We start from the raw sequence: 16405 nt of genomic DNA, 5'->3' as shown, positions 1-16405 counted from the left end.
AATACAACAATAACACTTTTAGTATTTATTCCTACAAGAATTTTTAAATGACGTTCATAGAGTGGACATCACAAAGGGTCCACTAAAATGGCTAGCAGCCAACATGAAATAAACTCCACATGTGCAGACCAGCACACAAGCTCTGTGTGTGTTCTGTTGTGTAACTATTTAATAATCCACACATTTATCAAAAGTTTTAGGAGTATTTCCGCTATAATCCAAAAGTTGAAAATTGGTGCATGCAGTCTAAAACACACTGTTCACTAGACAAGATGGGATATTCTATTCCATATTTTGCTCAAAATATGCAGTATGTATGCCAAAGACTGATAGAAAAAGCAAGTTCTCACCAAATCCAAATATGAGAAGTGAGAAAATTTTCAAATAAGGATAAACTTCTAGTTATTGTGTGGAAGCTGACCTGAGTGCATGCTTAGACTGCAATAGCAGCTGGGAATGCATCCATTCTTGCACAATGCAATCACTAGACATATGTTTTTAATAGTGAAATAGAAATACTTATATGTTCCTGTCTGTTCTTGTGAAAACGTCATACCTGATTTTCCTCAGAAAGTTCAGAAATCCTCTTCACATCACATTTATTTGCTACTATTATTAGAGGCTAAAAATGGAAAGAAAGAAAAAACAAATATGGAACTAAGTATCTAGCTCAGATTTTATATCAAATTAAAATTACTTAAATGAAATGATAAAATCCCACTCACCTTGTTTGCAAATAATGGCTTAATATTCCCAAAGAGTTCAAGTTGCTCCTCCAAACTGTGCCCACACTGTTCAGATATATCCATGACATACAGTACAGCTGCACGAAGATGGGCAAGTGCTGTTATTGCCTGCATCTCAATGGTGTTTCTCTCTTCCAGGGGATGATCCAAAATACCAGGGGTATCTACTACCTAGGATAAAGACAGGATAAATTAAAGTCTTTTGAGCTCACATATGTTGACAAGTAACAGATAAGGACATGATCTGGGAAAATATATAGCACCATCTGCAGATCTCCAACAAATCAGGGGCATTTACTGTGCAGCTTTCAAGCCAAATATCTGTTCCATCCCAACTTAAAAACAGGAGTGCTAAAATGAATTAATTCCTTGCTCCTACAGCCAGGTACTATAGCATTAATGGCTCCATTCCTGTGTACAATTATCTGTGAAAAGTCCTACTGAATTTAATGGGACCAACTTCCTAGTAAGTGGACAAAGCATAAGATGTTTAGCAATAGCCAATGTATACTTTCAGCTGAAGGAAATGAAGCAAGAAATCTTATATGTATTGCTCTTCAGAATCTAGTGAATGTCTCCAAGGTACTATTCTCAACCACACTGTACTATTTTGAAGACACTGCTGTTTCAGTGAAGGATTTTATGCTTTTTTAAAGATAACGGTACACAAAAGATGCATGAATTTATAGACAACAAGGCTATATAGCTGAAGTAACTGGGTAGCTATATTAACAGGTTGCTTCTAGCATCAACAATCCTTCAAGGGCTAAAAGCTTTGAACAGCAACATGTTTCCAATACTGGTGTACAGGGTTTACAGGCACACAATGTCTTCAGAGCTAAACACATTATGCAGTGTGTACCACACCATCCCATATCAAAATCCCAACACTGTTAGTCCAGAGAACATCTGTAGTTTAGACTACAAAATACTATTCATTGGATTCCTCTGAAAACATAAATTTTTTCCCAACTAATTGCTTCAGATAAAAGTCTTACCTGCCAGCGCAGATATTTGTAATCCATGTGTCCCACAAAGAGAGATTTTGTGGTGAAGGCATATGGTTGAACTTCTACATCTGCCCTTGTCACCTTAAAAAGAAAAACCATCTCCAAATTACTGTCTATCCACTTAGAAAATTCCTTTTTTCAGAAGACATACTGTTAGAATTAAATTGGTCAGCTTAAATGAGAAGTGTTTCAAAGCCAGTATGGTTTAAACACATTTCTTTTATGGAGCAACAGGTGCAGAAAAGACAGGGAAAGATATTCTCTTTCATAAAGCTTAGAACATAATATGGAAACTAAAGATATATTTTAGGGGCAAAACAGACCACCCCTTTGCGCCACCATCCAGGTGGCTTCAGAACATTGTGTTTGACGGGGCACGATTTGAAGCTGCCCGGAGGCTGGCTTCTGTTCACAGGTGGACAGAAAAACAGGCTTTTTGCTAGTGCAAAAAAGAGCGGCTATTTGCTGCTTCTTTTTTGGGGTGGCAAAAAGGTGGACTGGGGCTGTGGCGTACGGCTGCTGTGGACCCAATCCATCTTTCTCAGGTGCAGCTTCAGGCCACCCCTTCAGGATGGTCTGTTTCACTCCTCAGAATCCCTTTAAGCAGCTGAAACATTTAAGATACCCATTTGCCCATTGGATTCAATTCAACTAAGACTGTAATCGTAAATATATTTAAGTAGGAAGTAACTCTCACTAAAGTCTGCAGGATTTTTTTTTTTAGTACAAATGCTTATGGTCACTTTGTAATTTTCCTTGGCTTTGAAGCAACAAACAAGTCCACAAACCTTATTTATAAAGCTGGATTTTCCAACATTTGGGTATCCACACAATAAAAGCGTCCTTGTGTTAGGATCAATCGTTGGCAATCGGGATAGATGCTGACGCACTGCCAGAAAACATTTTTAAAGAACATTTACAGATGGAAACACACAAAGCCACAGTATTTCTGCACAGCAGAAGTCATGTATCAATCATATTAATAATAATGGCGATACAACTAATTTTGCACCACTGACACATAACAATCTATGAAGATGTCTTCTTGGTTAAAAGCCTATTTTGTCTCATTGGTTCTCTGATTTATGTACCAACTTTGTTGTCTCTGTAATTTCCTGCTGATTTTTCAGAGTGGAAATATCCTAAATGAATTAAATATCTTGACACATCTGACTTTCATCCTTTTAAAAATCTAGTTTCTAACTTTCTTTGTTAAGAACATCATTTGGATAAAACTTGGACACTGTGGACGAGATTGTCCCGGGACTCCTGCGTCCGATTGCCATCAAACTATAACAATTTCCATCTAGTCTACATTCCTGCTTTCACCTTCCCTGCAATAAGCTTTTTCACAGTGGTGCAATTGCCTCCATCATGACTAGGCACTTGCTTAGTTGGAGACAGAAAAAAGGAAAGAGAATAGGTGGGTACCAAAAGTTCAGTGTGATCCAGCAGATTGTATAAAAGTAGAAGCAGGGTGACACTGGCTTATCTATGATGCTGTATGGGTAATCTTGGGCCAATCACTGTCTCTCAGCCTAATCAACAACTGTTGTGAAAATGAAATAAAGGAGGAGGATGGCTTCATATATCAGTCCAATTTTCTTGAAAGGCAAAATAATAGTAACAACATCAACCCTTCTATTGCTATATCAGATATACTCCACCTTGTTCTAAGTATTCCAGACTCTGTTTCTGTCTTTTGATTATCGTACACATCCGTCCCAATGCTGCACGCTTCAACTGTTTGCATCGGTAAAGAGAATCCCCATATTTCATCAGTCGTACATAATCTTTGGCAACACTGCATTGCAAAGACATATGTCAAAATTCAGATTGCTAAAAAATGTTAAGCTTGTATTTCTCCCTCAACCACAAGTATCTGAGCACAAGGGATGAGGCTTTAGCAGGGAGAGAAAGGAGTCATTTCTGGGGGGAAATTCAAGTGTTCTTCCATATTATGAAGGAGTCCCTTAATAAAGAGGAACTCCTAAAGAATGCTTACACAAGAGCCTATATCATTTTTAGTGTAGTGTGCATAGGCATCAGGCTAGTTGTGCTGGATCTCAGAGAGGTACAATTGGACACCATACCTCACCTGTTGTGCAATAGCAAGAGTAGCTCCACACCCACCAACCCAAAAGTAAGTAAGAGGGCTGTAAATGTGCTTGTGGTAAAAGTGGCTGAACTAGGGACCATGCAGACACCATCCCTGAGAAAGCACAACCTCTTGTGATTTTTTTAGTTAACATAGTGCCTCAATAGGATTCCAAACAAGGATGTTTCCATATGAAGAAAAAACTGCATTCTTACTTGTCAATCAGATTTTTAGCAATATTAATTTGTCCCAAAGCCAACTTGTAATGATCTTTGTCATAAAGAACGTTCATCAAATCAGCATAAAATGGATGAATGTCCTGAGGAGAAAAAACAGAAAATACAAATGTATATTTGGTGTTTTATCCACATCAATCAAATACAATACACACACACACACATATACAGTACGTACTAATCTTTGATATAATTCCTCCACAGCAATTTTCCTAGGAGCTTGATCACTGAGTAGTATGGCCAGGGCTAGAAGAGTTATAAAACTAGTTCTGTGAGTCTTAAGTGTTCTAACTATTTTTAATCTCTATATTTATTGCTATTGTTTTTGTTTATGAGGGAGTGTTAGAGGATTATGTAGGGTTGGTTTTGTTTTATAATTTGTATTCTGTATATTTCTGTATTTTATTGAAATGTATTGTAACCTAACTCAATCCATAGGGAGAGGAAGGATATAATTTTTTTTATTATTTATTATTAGTAGGGAGTCTGACCTGTTCTTCTTCCAACTGCATTCCATGTACAGTGCTACCTCGGGTTACGAAATTAATTCGTTCCGCGGCTCCGTTCGTAACCCGAGTAATTTCGCAACCCGAAAAGCCGCTGGAAAGCCGCTAGCCGCGCTTTGCGTTTGAATTTCGCGCCGAAATAATTTTCGTAACCCGAAAAAAACATCGTATCCCGGAACAGTTTTTTCCAATCTAACTTTTTCGTATCCCGGAAATTTCGTAACGCGATCAATTCGTATCCCGGGGTACCACTGTAATCAACTGTTTATGATGCAGGGGAAAATCCAAAGAACACTATGTAATGTGGTATGTGGGTCTGCTGTTCAGTGGGTGATAGTTAAATGTATGCACTAGGTTAATACAAGCCCTCTATTAGAACAAAGGCAGCTCTCTGAATCCCAGGCTATGAGTGTGGCAACTGTTTAGTACAGGGGTCGGCAACCCCCAGCCCATGGGCCGGATCTGGCCCGGCAAGGCAGCAGGACCGGCCCCAGCCCGGTCCTGCCGCCGCCGCCGCCGCCGCTTAGGGATGCCATATCCCTAATGCAGGCAGCTGGCCACCAACCCACCTCCTCCTCCTGGGCAGCGCCGCCCTCCTCCTCCTGGGCAGCGGTGCTGCTGCCGCACCGCCCGCGGTGGGGCTTTCCCGCCCGCGTGCAGGGCTAGGATGGAGGAGCTCGTCCCCTTTGGCCAGCCAGCCATTGGCCAGCTGGCCAAAGGGGACAGGCTCCTCTTTCCTTGCGCGCGCAGCCCGGGCCGCATCATGGGCTTTGAATGCTAACGATCTGCCTTTCTTGGACAATTATAGCGATGATTATGATAGTGATATCAGCAAGCCTCTGAGGCACAGCCAATGTAAGTTGCTGTGATTTTTACAAACTCATGCGCAGTGAAGAAAAACCACAGTCCCTTGACCAAGTACACACTTCTGAGAAGTAGTTGAACCCAAGGGCAAATCACTTCTTGTGAAACCACCTTGACATGTTCAATATGCACAGCCATGTGAACTCATGTTCAGTGTGGAGGAGCCCCGCTGCGGTCGCCGTAGCCCTCCAGCAGGGCTCCAGGGGCCGCAGCGGGCCTGTAGGAGGCCATGCAGCCCCAGGCCTCCCTCCGGAGAGAGGCCTGGGGCTGCAAGGGCCATGGAGGAGCCCAGGAGGCAGCCTGCCCAAGTCCTTCCCTTCGGCTGAAAGGGCCCCTTGGAGCCCTTTTGGCTGAAGGGAAGAGCCGAAGGGAAGGGCCTGGGATGGGTGCCCAAGCCCTCCCCTTCGGCCGAAAGGGCCCCTTGGAGCCCGTTCGTCCAAAGGAAGGGACCGAGGAGGAGAGGGCGGGCACACACCTCCTCCTCCCCGCGGGGCTTCGGCAGACCTGAGGTGTCCTTCGGAGGACACCTCAGGCCTGGTGAAGCCCTGAGGAAAGGAGCAGGGGCCACCGGCCTCCTCCTCCTCCCCGTGAGGCTTCGGCAGACCTGAGGTGTCCTTCGGAGGACACCTCAGGCCTGGCAAAGCCCCGAGGAAAGGAACAGGGGCCACGCAACTGTTGCTCCTGCCCCTCACGGGCCCTTACTGGTCCCCAGCTGTCTCTGAGAGGCAGCTGCCAAGGAAGGGCAGGAGGAGCAGCCGCACGCCTGTCAAACCCCTCTCCCAATTCCCCCCCCCCCCACTTTCTAGCTGTCTCTCGGACAGCTGGAGGTCGGGAAGGGAGCAGAGAAACCCCGCCCCCGGGAGGGTGGAAGCTCCACCCCCGGCACACTGCCCGCCCCCGGGGGTGGAAGCTCCCCCCCGGTTTCTGGACCCCCAGTTGTCTGAGGGACCAGCACCCGCGGCCCCCGGCTCATAAAGGTTGCCTACCGCTGGTTTAGTAGAAACAAAGCAAAACTGGTGAACAGTTTTTATATGAATAAAGTACTGAAAAAAGAAGCACTTGTTCTCCCTGACTTTTAACTCTTGCTCTATCTGATGTTCTCTTTGAGCAAGTCATGGCCAGGAGGATGAATGGCTCAGGTGCATTTTGCAATCCATGGACAGGATGGTTCCATACACAGAAGGATGAAAATATAAAACTCTAAGCATGCACATTTGCTTACACTCTTAAACTATCAACAGTAGACATACTGAATAACAGACTTTTAAAACAGATCAATGCTAATCTTGGTAAGTCAATAGTAGAATACAGCCTAAATCCAAAGCGTGTGTATGTGCCTTCAAGTTGACTTATGGTGATCCCATCAATTTCATAGGGTTTTCTTAGGCTAGGCATATTAAAAGATGGTTTTGCGAGTTCCTTCTTCTGAAATATAGCTTAGAGTACCTGGTATTTGTCAGTTGTCTCCCAATAAACACAGACTAAATTAGTAAATTTGTTTATGTAAGTGGTGACTCAATGCGTCTTCTATAAGTTTGACTAACAACTGGGTTTGCGCTTTTCACAATATACCACCCAAAACTCTACATTATAGTTTCTTCTTAAAAAGTGTTTGACTTGCTGTGTCTTGCTTCTTAACATAGCAGATGTGAGGAATGTATAGCAGTACAGATATTGTTGAATTCTTGTCATAGCTCAACCATTGGCCACCTAGGGTTAATGGATGTTGCAGTCCTACAGCATCTGCATGGTCACATGCTCCCTCCTATCCTGTAGTGAACTTTAACACTTTCATTTCAAAAAGTGTTATCAACATGAACAATATTAGAAAACAGTTAATAGCAATTTTGCAAAAGAAAGCAGATTCCACAAAACCATATATATATATTAGCAAAAAGAAGAAAAATCCAAGTTATTCACAGAGTACAAGCCTGGGCTTAAAACAATACTTTCTGTTCCATTGCCAACTACCAAAGTCACTTACATCTAGCTTTGGGAAATCCATTATGATCTGAGTGAGTCTGTCATGGTAATTTTGTTGAGTATATTTTACTTTTCTCATGTAGAAATGGCGAATGCGGTGAATTTGGTAATGCTTATGAATTACTGTAGGAGTTTTTCGCTGTGTCTTGGACAATGTGAGATCGATGAAGTCCTGCAATTGAAGAATAAGCAGCATAAATAGTATTTTCACATCACCAATCAAGACAATGAAACAAGAGAGTAAAAACTTCACAACTCTAGTATGAAAGGGCAATGTGTGCTACTGAGAAGTGTGTCTTATTTGCAGTATAGACATGACATTTTTTCAGTGTGAGTTGCTTGCCACTGGGAAATGAATTCAAGTTATGCTTAAATGGACAGTAATTTCTCAACATTTATGGTTACCGCAATTGTGCTTTCAAAACCCAAACATATCCCCTCCATGTCCCAAGACAATTATACCATTATCTTAAACACAGTTAAAGCTCCCCTAATTCAATAATGGTGATGCAGTCCTCCAATGTGCCATGGGAAGTCAATGCTGCTTCCCAACCCTGTCCTTCATTTATCCCTGACACTCCAAGATAACAATCACCTTAAACTATGTCACTATATGTTGCAAGATAAAAGTGAAATAAGCAATGGACAGATTCTTGTCAGGAAGAAATACTATGAAAGTATTTATGTCATGCATTTCTACAATGAGAGGAACAAGCAAGCAATGGCAACAGGGGCAAGCAACCTATGGCCCAGATGTGTAACCTACTTCCAAGCAGTTTGTCAAGTTCCCCGCAAGTACACAAAACTTACTGAGAAAGGGCTGAGCAGCAGGAATTTCCAACATCCCCTTCCCCTCTTACAGCTCTCAGCTGTTTTCTGCCAACCAGATGAGCAGCAAAGAAGAACAGGTGAGGAAAGCTAACAAGGAAAAGGACTTTAACCTTTCACATCCCCACCATGAAAACTGCCCTGTTGTATGCACACCTACAGTGCTATGAAGCCCAGAAAAGCAATATGCTAACAGGCAAAGAGTTGATCTGTTTCTCCTTAGTTAGCTTCACTAGTTTCTGTGCAGGCTGCTGGGGAAGTCTAGTGCTACCAATGGGAAACATACAGGAGGGAGAGAAGTGCTGGCATCACAATAAAGGCAAAGCAAGGAATTAGGAAGAGAAGTTAGAAAGTATGGGGTTGCCATATGACTTCAGAAGGAATCATAGAATAGAATCATAGAGCTGGAAGAGACCACAAGGGACATCCAGTCCAATCCCTGCCATGCAGGAACTCACAATCAAAGCACCCTGGACACACTCCCTCTGAACATAGTGGAGTCTCCTTCTTTGGAGGCCTTTAAACAAAGGCTGGATGGCCATCTGTCGGGGATGCTTTGATTGTGAGTTCCTTCATGGCAGAATGGGGTTGGACTGGATGGCCCTTGTGGTCTTTTCCAACTCTATGAGTCAATGATTTGAAGGGTCTCAATACTGTCAGATAAGGATATTGACTGTGAGAGAAAGCATATTGGAAACTGTAAAGATGAAACAGTAAATTCCTGAGGCTGTTATATTAAAGTAACCATACCATGTTTGAACTATTCTACCTAAGCTAGGCGCGTTACAGACCGGCCCTTTGGGGCGGCCTGTAGTCGCACCTTTCCCCACCGGAAAGGCCCCGATCCGCTGCTTTCCGGGCTGCGGGGAAGCGGCAAAAGGCCCCTTCCCCACAGCCTGGAAAGGGGTGTCCTTGGGGCTTCAAGCGGCGGTGGGGAGAAGGAGAAAGGGGCCGTTTGGTCCGCTGGGTGCAGCCGTCTGAAGGCTGCGCCCAGCTGACCAAACCAGGAAGGAGCTCTGAAATGGAGCTCCTTCCGGGGTCGCGGAAAGGGCGCCCTAGGTGCCCTGCTGTGACCCCAATACGTCACAACCATGCCGCCTCGTTTGGATGGTGGCGGCCATGTGGAACGCGTACTTTTAAGCCCGTGTGTAACGGGCCCTACTTTCTTACCAATTGTTATTCAATAAAGGTACTATTTGTTATAACAGAAGCCTCTGCCTGAGTGAATTCTAGACCATATAGGCACAGACAAACATGCTACCTAAGATATTAAACCTGTAAGAGAAAGACACTTGGGGCCCCAGCCCTTATACATTTAAGGAAAGTGTATAAAGGTGGAAGCAGGGCAGGTGTCACCGACAAGGGACCTTCTGTAAGGGAGGTAAAAGGTAACCTCAAGGCATGTAAGGGAGGTCACGTCATAACACCCCAAAACGCCCTTCATTTTGCAATCTTGTCTTTCTTGTGCGTCTGTTCTTTCACCCAGTTCTTTTTCCTTTTCTTTATGCAAATTGTTTTGCTTTCCCCCTTTCCTTTCCTCATCCTCCTGCTGTTTCCCGTTCAACCACTCTCTCTTCAGTCCCCTTTACTGATCACACCCCTCTTCCCATTCCTCTGCCCCATCAGGCACTAACAAAACAGTAACACCAGTAGATAAAGAATATTATTGATTATTATAGATAATGCTGTAATATTTTATATCTATCTATAGGTATATGCAATAATATTACATATGTAAGAGAGCTAGTGTGGTGTAGCGCTTTGAGTGTTGGACTATAACTCTGGAGAACAAGGTTTGAATCCCCACTCAGCCATGTAAACCCACTGGGTTTCCTTGGGCAAGTCACACTCTCTCAGCCTCAGAGGATGACAATGGTAAACCCCCTCTGAAGAAATTTGCCAAGAAACCCCCACGATAGTTTCGCCTTAGAGCCATAATAAGTCGAAAACAAATTGATGGCACACAACAATAACAACGTATATCTATGTGTGTGCATGTATATATACACCTCATGTTTTATTATTACAATTATGTGTGTGCGTATGTATGTATGTATGTGTGTGTGTGAAAGAGAGAGAACCACCGAGGCGTAATGGTTTTGAGTTTTGGAGATGAGAGTTCAATTCTCTACGCAGCCATGAAATCCACTGAGGGAAGTCACAGGCTCTCAGCCTCAGAAGAAGGCAATGGCAAACTTCCTCTGAACAAATCCTGCCAAGAAAACCCCATAGGTTTGCCTATTTATATGTGTGTGTCTGTGCCATAAGTTGGGAACGACTTGAAGGCTCACAATAATGTGTGTGTGCATGTGTGTATATATGTGTGTGTGTACACACACGTAATTGCCAGTAAATATGTATATCCCTCCACATTCGCTAGGGTTAGGGGCACAGGATCATCATGAATGTGGGAAAACCACAAAACAAAACCACTATGTTTTTACCTGAGAGAACACCTCTCTAGGAACCTCTAGGTCCTCCAGTGCAACTCAGTGGTCAACATCGTCTGCCAGGCACTGTCCATGGAATTGCGGTGGAAGAGCTACAAATGCTCAGTGGAGGGTTCTCTCTAGGAACCTCTAGCTCCTTCAGTGCAGCTTTTGGTCAAAGTTGACCATAGCGTTGCGCCGGAGGACTTAGATATTCCTGGAGAGAACATAATACTCAAATCTGTGAATAATCAAATTCGCAAAAGTCAAAGCCGCAAATGTGGAGGGACGAGTGCATATGTTATTGCCAGTACAGCTGTCCCTTCATATTCGTGGACTTGAGATTCATGAATTTGATTATTCACGATCTCAATGTGAACACTGCCCTCCTCTTTCTCCTTTGCCTGGGGCCAGCTAGTTCAAGGCAAAAAAGAAGGTGGGCAGAGCTGGTGCACATACTGCCCAGTCCCCTTCTCCTATGCCTGGGACTCAGGAGTAGGGGACTGGGCAGCGTGCGCACTGCCTCCGCCCACCTTCTCTTTTGCCTGGGACAGCAGACTGCAGCTGTCCAAGACATCAGCTAGTTCCCAGGCAAAGAACAAGGGCAATGGGCAGCGCAATTGCTGGCTCTGCACACCTCCTCCTGTGTTTGGGGCAGCTGACTGCAGCTGTCCCAGACATCAAAGGAAGGGGGTGGGGTCTTGTGCTATTTGCGAATTTCCATATTCATGGGGGTCTTGTTCTCCTAACCCCCCACAAATATGGAGGGATGACTGTATATATATGTGTGTGTGAGTGTATAGCTACTAGTGTGTGTGTGTATACACACACACCCCTCCATATTTGCGGCTTTGATTATTCATGGATTTGATTAATATGTTCTCTCTAGGAATATATAGGTTGCAACTCTATAGTCAACTTTAATTAAAGGTTGCACTGAAGGCGCTAGAGATTCCTAGAGAGGACCCTCCACTAGGCATTTGCAGCTCCTCCAGTACAGTTCTATGGTCAGTGTCTGTCACATGTGGATCACAGAGTTACACTGGAGGACCCAGAGATTCCTAGAGAGGTGCCCTCTCAGATAAAACATGGTGGTTTTGTTGTCTGTGGTTTTTTCATATTCATGGGGGTCTTGTGCCCCTAACCCTAGTGAATATGGAGGGACAAGTGTGTGTGTGTATATATAATATGTAATTGCCAGCGTGAGTGTGTGTGTGTGTATATATATGTATATAATTACCAGTATATGCACACATATATATATATATATATATAATTGCCATTATATATGTATACTTGTGTGTGTGTGTGCGCATTTGTAATTGCCTATACAGTATATACACACACACACATATACATACCATATGAATGACAAGGTTGGCTCTTCAGCTCAAACAGAGATGAGTACCGCCCCCTACAGTTGGTTATTAGACATTCATGTCAAGGGACTACCTTTACCTTTTTAATTACATATATATGTGTGTGTGTGTATGTGGGTTATACAATTGTCAGTATACAAGTGTGTGTGTGTGTATCTCTCTCTATAGAGAGAGAGATAGAAGTACATAAAGGCCTGCCCCTGAGCAGCCACTCGTTGGACCTTCTTCAGCATTGGGCCCAAAGGGCCGGAGGGCCCCTCCCGATGACACGTGGTCTCCCCCCTCGGGGCCGTTGCCACGGAAACGGCGCAGCCGCACACGCCCCTCGAGCGCGGGCTCCCCGCGAGGCCAGGCGCTGCTCAGCCTCCTCACCTTGGCCGACGGGACCACCATGATCTTCTTGAAGTTGTAGAGCGCCATGGCTGCCTACGTAGCGCCCGGCTCCTTGCTGTGCTCGAAAAGACAGAGCGGCGCGAAGAGGAGGGACTTCCGGGTTCGTCAGTTCTCGCGAGAGAAGACGACCGGAAGTAAACCCGCGCGGGTTTCTCTGTTGCACAGACTTAGCCACCGAATAGAATTACATCCGCTTTCAAAACACTTGTCCCTTTGCTTATCTCAGGGCAAAGCAAAAGTGCCTCTGGCGGGCGAAATGGAGAATCCCTTAATATTCTACCCCTAAAATACAAAAATATGACAGGAACTCAACGTAGACGTATGAAAAGTTAGAATGATACACGGCCCGAACTTCCGGCAACAGGAAGTCCGGCTTTTGATTCTCGCTCGATAGCAGCGACGCTCTATCCGTCCGCTTCTCTATGGTTAAGGCCTTGCCTACTTTGTGGCGGAAATGGGAAGCGGAGAGTGTTTAGGGCTAGCGCCAGAGGTATTGGACTTCAACTCCCAGAATTCCTAACGGTTGGCCACGCTGGCTGGGGCTTCTGGGAGTTGAAGTCCAAGAATGCACCTTCTTTTCTTTTTCCAGACCCCATGAAACCCACCCAATGCGGATGTCCTCCTCACCGCAAAGGAGGACAAGGCACCACAAAACGTAGGACAGTCAGAGGGAAATGACCAAATAAGAGCTAAAAACACACACATATATATTCATATTTATATACATATATATGTTCTTCACTTTTATTTTATCCATGCTCCTTAGCCGTGCCCAAAATGTAGGACATTCAAGATATATATGTAGGACATTATTATTTTTAAAAAAGCTAAAAACTTATGTCTAGACAGATATGAATATATTCATGCTCCTTAGGTGTCCTCAAAATGTAGGACATTAAAGATATATATGTAGAGCGTTATAAAATAAAAGCTTCAAACACTCCCAGCTCCTTAGTCATGCTCAAAATGGAGGACACTTTGAAATCCCTCCTGAACAGATGGCTGGGATGTAGGACGTGTCCTGGAAAAGGAGGATGCCTGGCCACCCTCACCCAGTGACCCATCCTCCTTTTCCAAGACACATCCTACATTTCAACCTTCCGTCCAGAAGAGATTCCAAAACGTCCTCCATTTTGAGCAGGACTAAGAAGCCCATTGACTAACACCACATTTGCTGCTCCCCTTTAAAAAACTGGTCTGTTTATTTATTTAGAGTATTGATACCCTTCTCTTCAGCCACAAAGGTTTACAGGTTGTTAATCTGACGGTTCCTTGCCCTCAGGTTTACACTCTGGAAAAGACATGGCACAAAAGGAGTCAGGAATAGCAGTGGGGAAGGGGCCTGAATCCAGCAGATACTGGTGTTCATCACACAGAGGTTTTTACAGCTCTTTGCAACTCAGATCCAACGTAACAGCAGGTCCAACTATGCAAATTCACACGATAACGTGATGTATTATCACACGTAATTCCTTTCTATGGGGGTTCCTTCCATGGCGCTTCCGCAGTGATTCCAAAGTGAACCCTCATTTTGGTGAAATTGGTAACAAGCAAATTCAGAGAAATCGCTTCCAAGCTCACTTCACTTTCACTCCGAATTGGTCTGGTGTGGAATGCAACTTTGCTTCTGCTCTGTTTCACCACCACAACCCCCCCCCCGCCGCTATCTCATCATGCAGTTCTGCCCCCCCCCCCAATTCCTTTCACTGGTCCCTTCACTTTCAGGGCAACCCTTTTTTTTTTTTTCCGAATATATACAGATGTGTATGCGCATAGAATCATAGAATTGCAGAGTTGGAAGAGACCATTAGGGCCATCCAGTCCAACCCCCTGCCATGCAGGAAATCCAAATCAAAGCATCCCTGACAGATGGCCATCCAGCCTCTGTTTAAAGACCTCCAAGGAAGGAGACTCTATCACCCTCCGAGGGAGTTTGTTCCACTGTCGAACAGCCCTTACTGTCAGGAAGTTCCTCCTAATGTTCAGGTGGAATCTCTTTTCCTGTAGCTTGCATCCATTGTTCCGGGTCCTGTTCTCTGGAGCAGCAGAAAACAAGCTTGCTCCCTCTTCAATATGACATCCTTTCAAATATTTAAACAGGGCTATCATATCACCTCTTAACCTTCTTTTCTCCAGGCTAAACATCCCCAGCTCCCTGAGTCATTCTTCATAGGGCATGGTTTCCAGACCTTTCACCATTTTTGTCGCCCTCCTTTGGACATGCTCCAGTTTCTCAATGTCCTTTTTGAATTGTGGTGCCCAGAACTGGACACAATATTCTAGGTGGGGCCTGACCAAAGCAGAATACAGTGGCACTATTACTTCTCTTGATCTAGACACTATACTTCTGTTGATGCAGCCTAAAATAGCATTGGCCTTTTTAGCTGCCGCATCACACTGTTCACTCATGTTCAACTTGTGGTCTACTTGGACTCCTAGATCCCTTTCACACGTAGTTTCATTCAGCCAGGTGTCCCCAATCCTATATCTGTGCATTTTATTTTTCCGCCCTAAGTGCAATACCTTACATTTCTCTGTGTTGAATTTCATTTTGTTAGCTTTGGCCCAGCTTTCTAGTCTATTCAGGTCATTTTGAATCTTGATCCTGTCCTCTGGGGTATTAGCTATTCCCCCTAATTTGGTGTCATCTGCAAATTTGATAAGTATGCTCCCAATTCTGTCATCCAGGTCATTGATAAAGATGTTGAATAGCACTGGGCCCAGGACAGAGCCCTGTGGGACCCCACTGGTCACTTCTCTCCAGGATGAAAAGGAGCCATTGTTGAGCACCCTTTGGCTTCGGCCGGTCAACCAATTACAGATCCATTTAACAGTTCCTTTGTCTAGCCCACATTTTATAAGCTTATTTGCAAGAATGTCATAGGCTGGCCTGAAGACAGAGTGCCCCCCTCCATAACTGTCATCTTTCAGCCGTTGAGGGAGAGAGCAGGCCGGCCCAGAGTCATCAGGGGCTAGCCTGAAGATACAGTGTATCTTAATTGTAGATTTTTCTTGTACTGTTATATAATTTTCTTGTACATCGCTATGATCTATTTGGAATAGCGGTTTATAAATAAAACATATTATTATTATTATTATTATTATTATTATTATTATTATTATTATCTACCAAGCTGGTAATTTTATCAAAGAAAGAGATTAGGTTTGTCTGGCATGACTTCTTTCTCTGAAACCCATGTTGACTTTTTGTGATTATGGCATTGCCTTCTAGATGTTCACAGACTCTCTGTTTAATGATCTGCTCCAGAATCTTTCCTAGTACTGATGTCAGACTAACTGGACGATAATTGTTGGGATCCTCTTTTTTCCCCTTTTTGAAGATGGGGACAACGTTTGCCCTCCGCCAGTCTGCTAGGATCTCTCCTGTTTTGCAGGAGTTTTCAAAGATTATTGCCAATGGCTCCGATATTACATTTGCTAGTTCTTTTAATACCCTTGGATGGAGTTCATCTGGTCCCGGAGACTTGAATATCATTTAGATTAACAAGGTGTTCTTCTACTATCTCTTTACTTATTCTGTGCTGAAATTCCCCTATTCTGTCCTCTGCTCCATTATCCTCAGGTTGAGCACCCTTTTCCTTTTCTGAGAAGACTGAGGCAAAGAAGGTGTTGAGTAATTCTGCCTTTTCTCTGTCTCCTGATAGCATTTTGCCATCTTCTCCACGCAGTGGCCCTACCGTTTCCTTCTTCTTCCTTTTGCTGCGGACATATCCAAAAAAGCCCTTTTTATTGTTCTTAACCTCTCTAGCAAGCCTGAGTTCATTCTGCGCTTTAGCTTTTCTGACTTTATCCCTACACATGCTATTTCTTTGAATTCCTTTTTTGTGATTTCCCCCTTTTTCCATTTCTTATACATGTTCCGTTTCAAACTCAGCTCAGTTGAAAGTTCCTTAGTCATCCATCCTGGTTTCT

General features: G+C 43.9%; 1 protein-coding gene across 1 annotated transcript in view; it reads right to left on the bottom strand.

Moving 5' to 3' along the window:
• GTPBP4 (GTP binding protein 4) overlaps positions 1 to 12605 on the bottom strand; it is a 21775-nt gene extending 9170 nt beyond the window's left edge. Inside the window, exons 1-8 of the mRNA XM_042474165.1 lie at positions 12452 to 12605; positions 7445 to 7615; positions 4070 to 4173; positions 3424 to 3560; positions 2545 to 2645; positions 1745 to 1837; positions 726 to 917; positions 557 to 622 (exon numbers count right to left, since the gene is read on the bottom strand). Of these exons, the coding sequence (XP_042330099.1) occupies positions 557 to 622; positions 726 to 917; positions 1745 to 1837; positions 2545 to 2645; positions 3424 to 3560; positions 4070 to 4173; positions 7445 to 7615; positions 12452 to 12499 (912 nt within the window). The 5' untranslated portion in view covers positions 12500 to 12605. The remainder of the gene's footprint in view (positions 1 to 556; positions 623 to 725; positions 918 to 1744; positions 1838 to 2544; positions 2646 to 3423; positions 3561 to 4069; positions 4174 to 7444; positions 7616 to 12451) is intronic.
• Positions 12606 to 16405: the final 3800 nt, after the last annotated feature.

The sequence above is a fragment of the Sceloporus undulatus genome, chromosome 6 (genome assembly GCF_019175285.1).
Source record: "Sceloporus undulatus isolate JIND9_A2432 ecotype Alabama chromosome 6, SceUnd_v1.1, whole genome shotgun sequence".
Lineage (NCBI taxonomy): Eukaryota > Metazoa > Chordata > Lepidosauria > Squamata > Phrynosomatidae > Sceloporus > Sceloporus undulatus.
This window is presented reverse-complemented; position numbering and strand designations above follow the sequence as displayed.